This window comes from Limulus polyphemus, unplaced genomic scaffold (assembly GCF_000517525.1).
Source record: "Limulus polyphemus unplaced genomic scaffold, Limulus_polyphemus-2.1.2 Scaffold7624, whole genome shotgun sequence".
NCBI lineage: Eukaryota > Metazoa > Arthropoda > Merostomata > Xiphosura > Limulidae > Limulus > Limulus polyphemus.
Genome location: NW_013673234.1, coordinates 1 through 3,705, shown reverse-complemented (window position 1 = coordinate 3,705; position 3,705 = coordinate 1). Strand labels below are relative to the sequence as shown.

The following is a 3,705-nucleotide window of genomic DNA, read 5'->3' as shown; positions in this document are numbered from 1 at the left end:
CCCATCGTTCTATAGGTATTTGAAGAACTTGTAGCAATCCGCCACAGTTTAATTCTTCGTATTGTTAGCCGACACTGGGCAGCTGGTACATAATGATAGGTTTCTTTTTTGTGAGTGTAAAACACTTAAATACACCAGTTCGACATATAGTTTATTTTTTTAATTGTTTTTCCAATATAAAGCTACTGATAATAAAAAGCATATATAGACTTTGTTTTAATTATTTAATAAATGCCATCTTTTATAGATCATTCAGTCTCACGTAAATAAAACTAATAGTGAGTAAATAATATATATGTATTATCTCATCTTTTTTTTGGTACCTTGACTTATGATGATGTTGTTGAAATGTTTAAATCTAAAATGGAATTATTATTTTTTAAGAAGTTTGGTGTATTGTGATGTAATCTTTTATTAACATTAAAAACACCCTCCCCCCTATTTTTTGGCACGATTAAAGATGAAGTTGGAGTCTTTATTTTTTGGTTTAGCTGATCAGCTTCGAAAACACAACAGTTACCGTGAATACAGAGTTAGTTTAGCCTATCTTAAACTCCAACCTTTTAATTTACAGTAACACAATGGACCTGAAAATAAATTGTGATATAATCTTTGAGTTATTTTTTCATACCAATTTATACAACAGTGTTAACCCTATGTACATATGGGTTGGGGTCAAAGTGCACATGCCATGACCTTTTACAGAATGTCATTAAGCGTGATATTACAGATTTGTTGTCAGTGTTATCAACTGTTTATTTTACCATAAATTACTGACTTAGCAACGTTTCGTGATAAAAGAAAGTAACTAACAGAACAATATACAGGGATACTGACAAAAACTGTAGATATGAATTTCAGAGGTTCTACAGGTTATTGGACAAAAGTGTTTTTACTCTTGAGCTGAACATTATCTTACACTCTGACCTTTAAGGATCTGAGTTGGACTGCTGTTGGCAGTTCAGTGACATATGTTGTGTACAACAGACTCGTACATTTGATTAAAACCATGCCACATTTTATGTAGTAAACTTGGAAGTATCGTCAATATTACTTACCCAATACAGGGCTGGTTCAATGAAGTTTACCCTGTGCTCGTTCAGTTAATTAATGTGAATAAGTTTCTAATATTTTAATTATGCTGACCCGATCATGTAGACAAGTGAATTATTTTTCATAATTAATTGAGAATATCTAATGTACTAAACAGGAGAATTCCACAGATGATGTAATTCTTGTTTTTTTTTTCTCGTATAATATTTGAAAACTTTCATTTCACTTCTAGAACAGTCACTCTACCATCGACTTCAAGAACCAATCCAGGAGACAGTGAAAATGTTGACGTTAGTCTAGACAAAGATGACTGTAGGCTAGACTTGACAACTGAAATCTTGTCAAAATTATCTCTTGGTCCAGTTACAAAGATGAGTGAACAAGAACTTGAAGAATTTCAACTGTGGTGTGCTGGTCAAACACTGGTTGTTCCGAGATGTCACTGTTGGACGGCCAATGGAGATGTTCTAGTTGCATGTGATAGTGGATTGATTATCAGGGTATTCTATCTTAATGACAGTATACAGTATATACCACAAACTTTGTCAATTGTCTCTATAATCAATGCTTATTCGTCATAATCTGGGTCATACCAAGGGTAGTGCAAGCAGTGTGCCTGCACAGAGAACCAACCTGTAGGGATTGCCAGTTTCCATCTTTGAAGGCAATGATACATTAAATTTTTTTTTGGAGGAGGGGGTGCAGAATTTATATCTTTCACAAAGTGCCATCAACGATCGGTACAGCCCTGATTTTTGATAAATACGTATATTGTAAGACATGACTTGAGTAGGTAGAAAATATAGAGAAAGTGTTTTCTCCAAGGCAGAAAATGTTGGTTACCGAGGTATTTATTATATCTTCAGACTATTAGTAACAAAAAAATAATAATTGTTGCATTTTACTTTTTTTTTTTACCCATTAAGATAGATATCTCAGTAAAGATCTTAAATGAGCAAAAACCGTAAGATGGCATTGCATTATAAGTTGTAACATTAATAGAATTATACTGAGAAATTACTTCTTATTCTCATGCTTCTGTTTAGAGAAACACGTTTGACAGAATTGTTTTTTCACCCTCTGCAATCTAACTCATTTATTATACACATGTGGTATTAAAGTTTATTTGTAAATTTCTGGTAACCTCACAGTTTATAAGACGTTTTAATTGCTTGAGTTTCAGCTGAAAGTCACTTTTTTATCAGCTTACTTCAAAAAAAAACATGAAGAATCTCCATAGATTACTTGATTTACAAAAAAAATTCTTCTCTTGTGTGGTAGGTGTAGCATTTAACAGTTTTATCAATTAAACCTCTATTTATACTTTCGGTGGTTTAGCCTACCAAAGATGCCTGCACTTTGATTGTTATCATAACTGTTTATCTCAATAAAAACAAACCTGAATCTAAACTTGTATAACTAACTCTTTAACAGAAAAAAACAAATTAGTCTTGTACAAGTTACTTATCACTCAAAATGTAGAACTTGCATTATTGTAGACTCTAGCGTAAGGTCATTTTACAGCTGCTTTACGAATAATTTGTGTTTTTTTGTGTGAAACTTGTTTTCAGATTCATTCCTTTAAATGGGCATACAGAGAGTGACTGAACAATCAAGAGACGTTTCATCATATCCCCTCAGCAACTGAAGCTTACTTATGTAAAGAATACCGATACAAGGGAGCATCTCACAATATTTCCCATAATGGCTGAAATATAAAAAATTCCTTTGCTCAACCTTGTGCCCACCCCTTTAAGATGGTGATTTGATACCTTAAATTAGCTGGAAACAAAACCAAGCTAGAGGAGCACTCAGTAAGATAGCATACCTCTGCCACATATTTGGCACTTAAAAAATACGAAAATGTGTCCATATGTCCATTGTTATCAATGAACACAAACAATTTTCGGCAGAAAAATGACAAATAATATTTAACGTATGTCCACCAAGTTTCATCTCTAATTGAGTTACAGTGCAAAAAATAATGTGAAAAATTGGTCCCCCCCCATGTTAAAAGATAAGGAGTTCTTGAATTTTCGTGACCTTGACCCTCCCAAAACTTATCACTCCTAAGTTGAGTCATAGTCCAAATGTATATCAACATTCGTCCAAATCCATTCAGTTGTTTTTGAGAAATCTTTCTGACAAACACACACACAGGGGTGGAAACATAACCTCCATCCACTTTCGATGGTGGAGGTAGTAACAGATCACCAGTGTCAACTTGATATAAACAGTACACTCTTTCAGGTGAATGGTGAGTCTGCTGTTGTAACAGAGTGTCATCAGTTACAGTGGATTGAATCGCAAGAAGATAAAACTGGATCGGAAGAAAACTGTCACGTGGTCTCATCAATAGCCCTTCACAGGGATGGACTCTTTATTGGTGGAAGGGTAAAAAGTTTTTCTGTAAAGTTCAAAATATCTGCACATTTTAAATTAAAAACTCAAATGTATATATCTTTATGAGAGTTAAATGCGTATGTTTTTTTATTGGGGGCATGTTGAATCAAGGGTTTTATATTTCGGCATGTACTTAGACATGCATGGCTTAATCTTTGAGACAAGCATATGACTACTGGCAGGATCAACCAGGTATCTTTCATCCTACGGCGTTCGACTCTCGCACCGACGGCGAGTAGCAACACCATT

General features: G+C 34.1%; 1 protein-coding gene across 1 annotated transcript in view; it reads left to right on the top strand.

Moving 5' to 3' along the window:
• Positions 1 to 3,506, top strand: part of LOC111089850 (cilia- and flagella-associated protein 43-like) — a gene marked incomplete at its 3' end in the record, with an annotated part of 8,108 nt that extends 4,602 nt beyond the window's left edge. The window contains exons 5-6 of the mRNA XM_022403034.1: positions 1,286 to 1,553; positions 3,304 to 3,506. Of these exons, the coding sequence (XP_022258742.1) occupies positions 1,286 to 1,553; positions 3,304 to 3,506 (471 nt within the window). The remainder of the gene's footprint in view (positions 1 to 1,285; positions 1,554 to 3,303) is intronic.
• Positions 3,507 to 3,705: the final 199 nt, after the last annotated feature.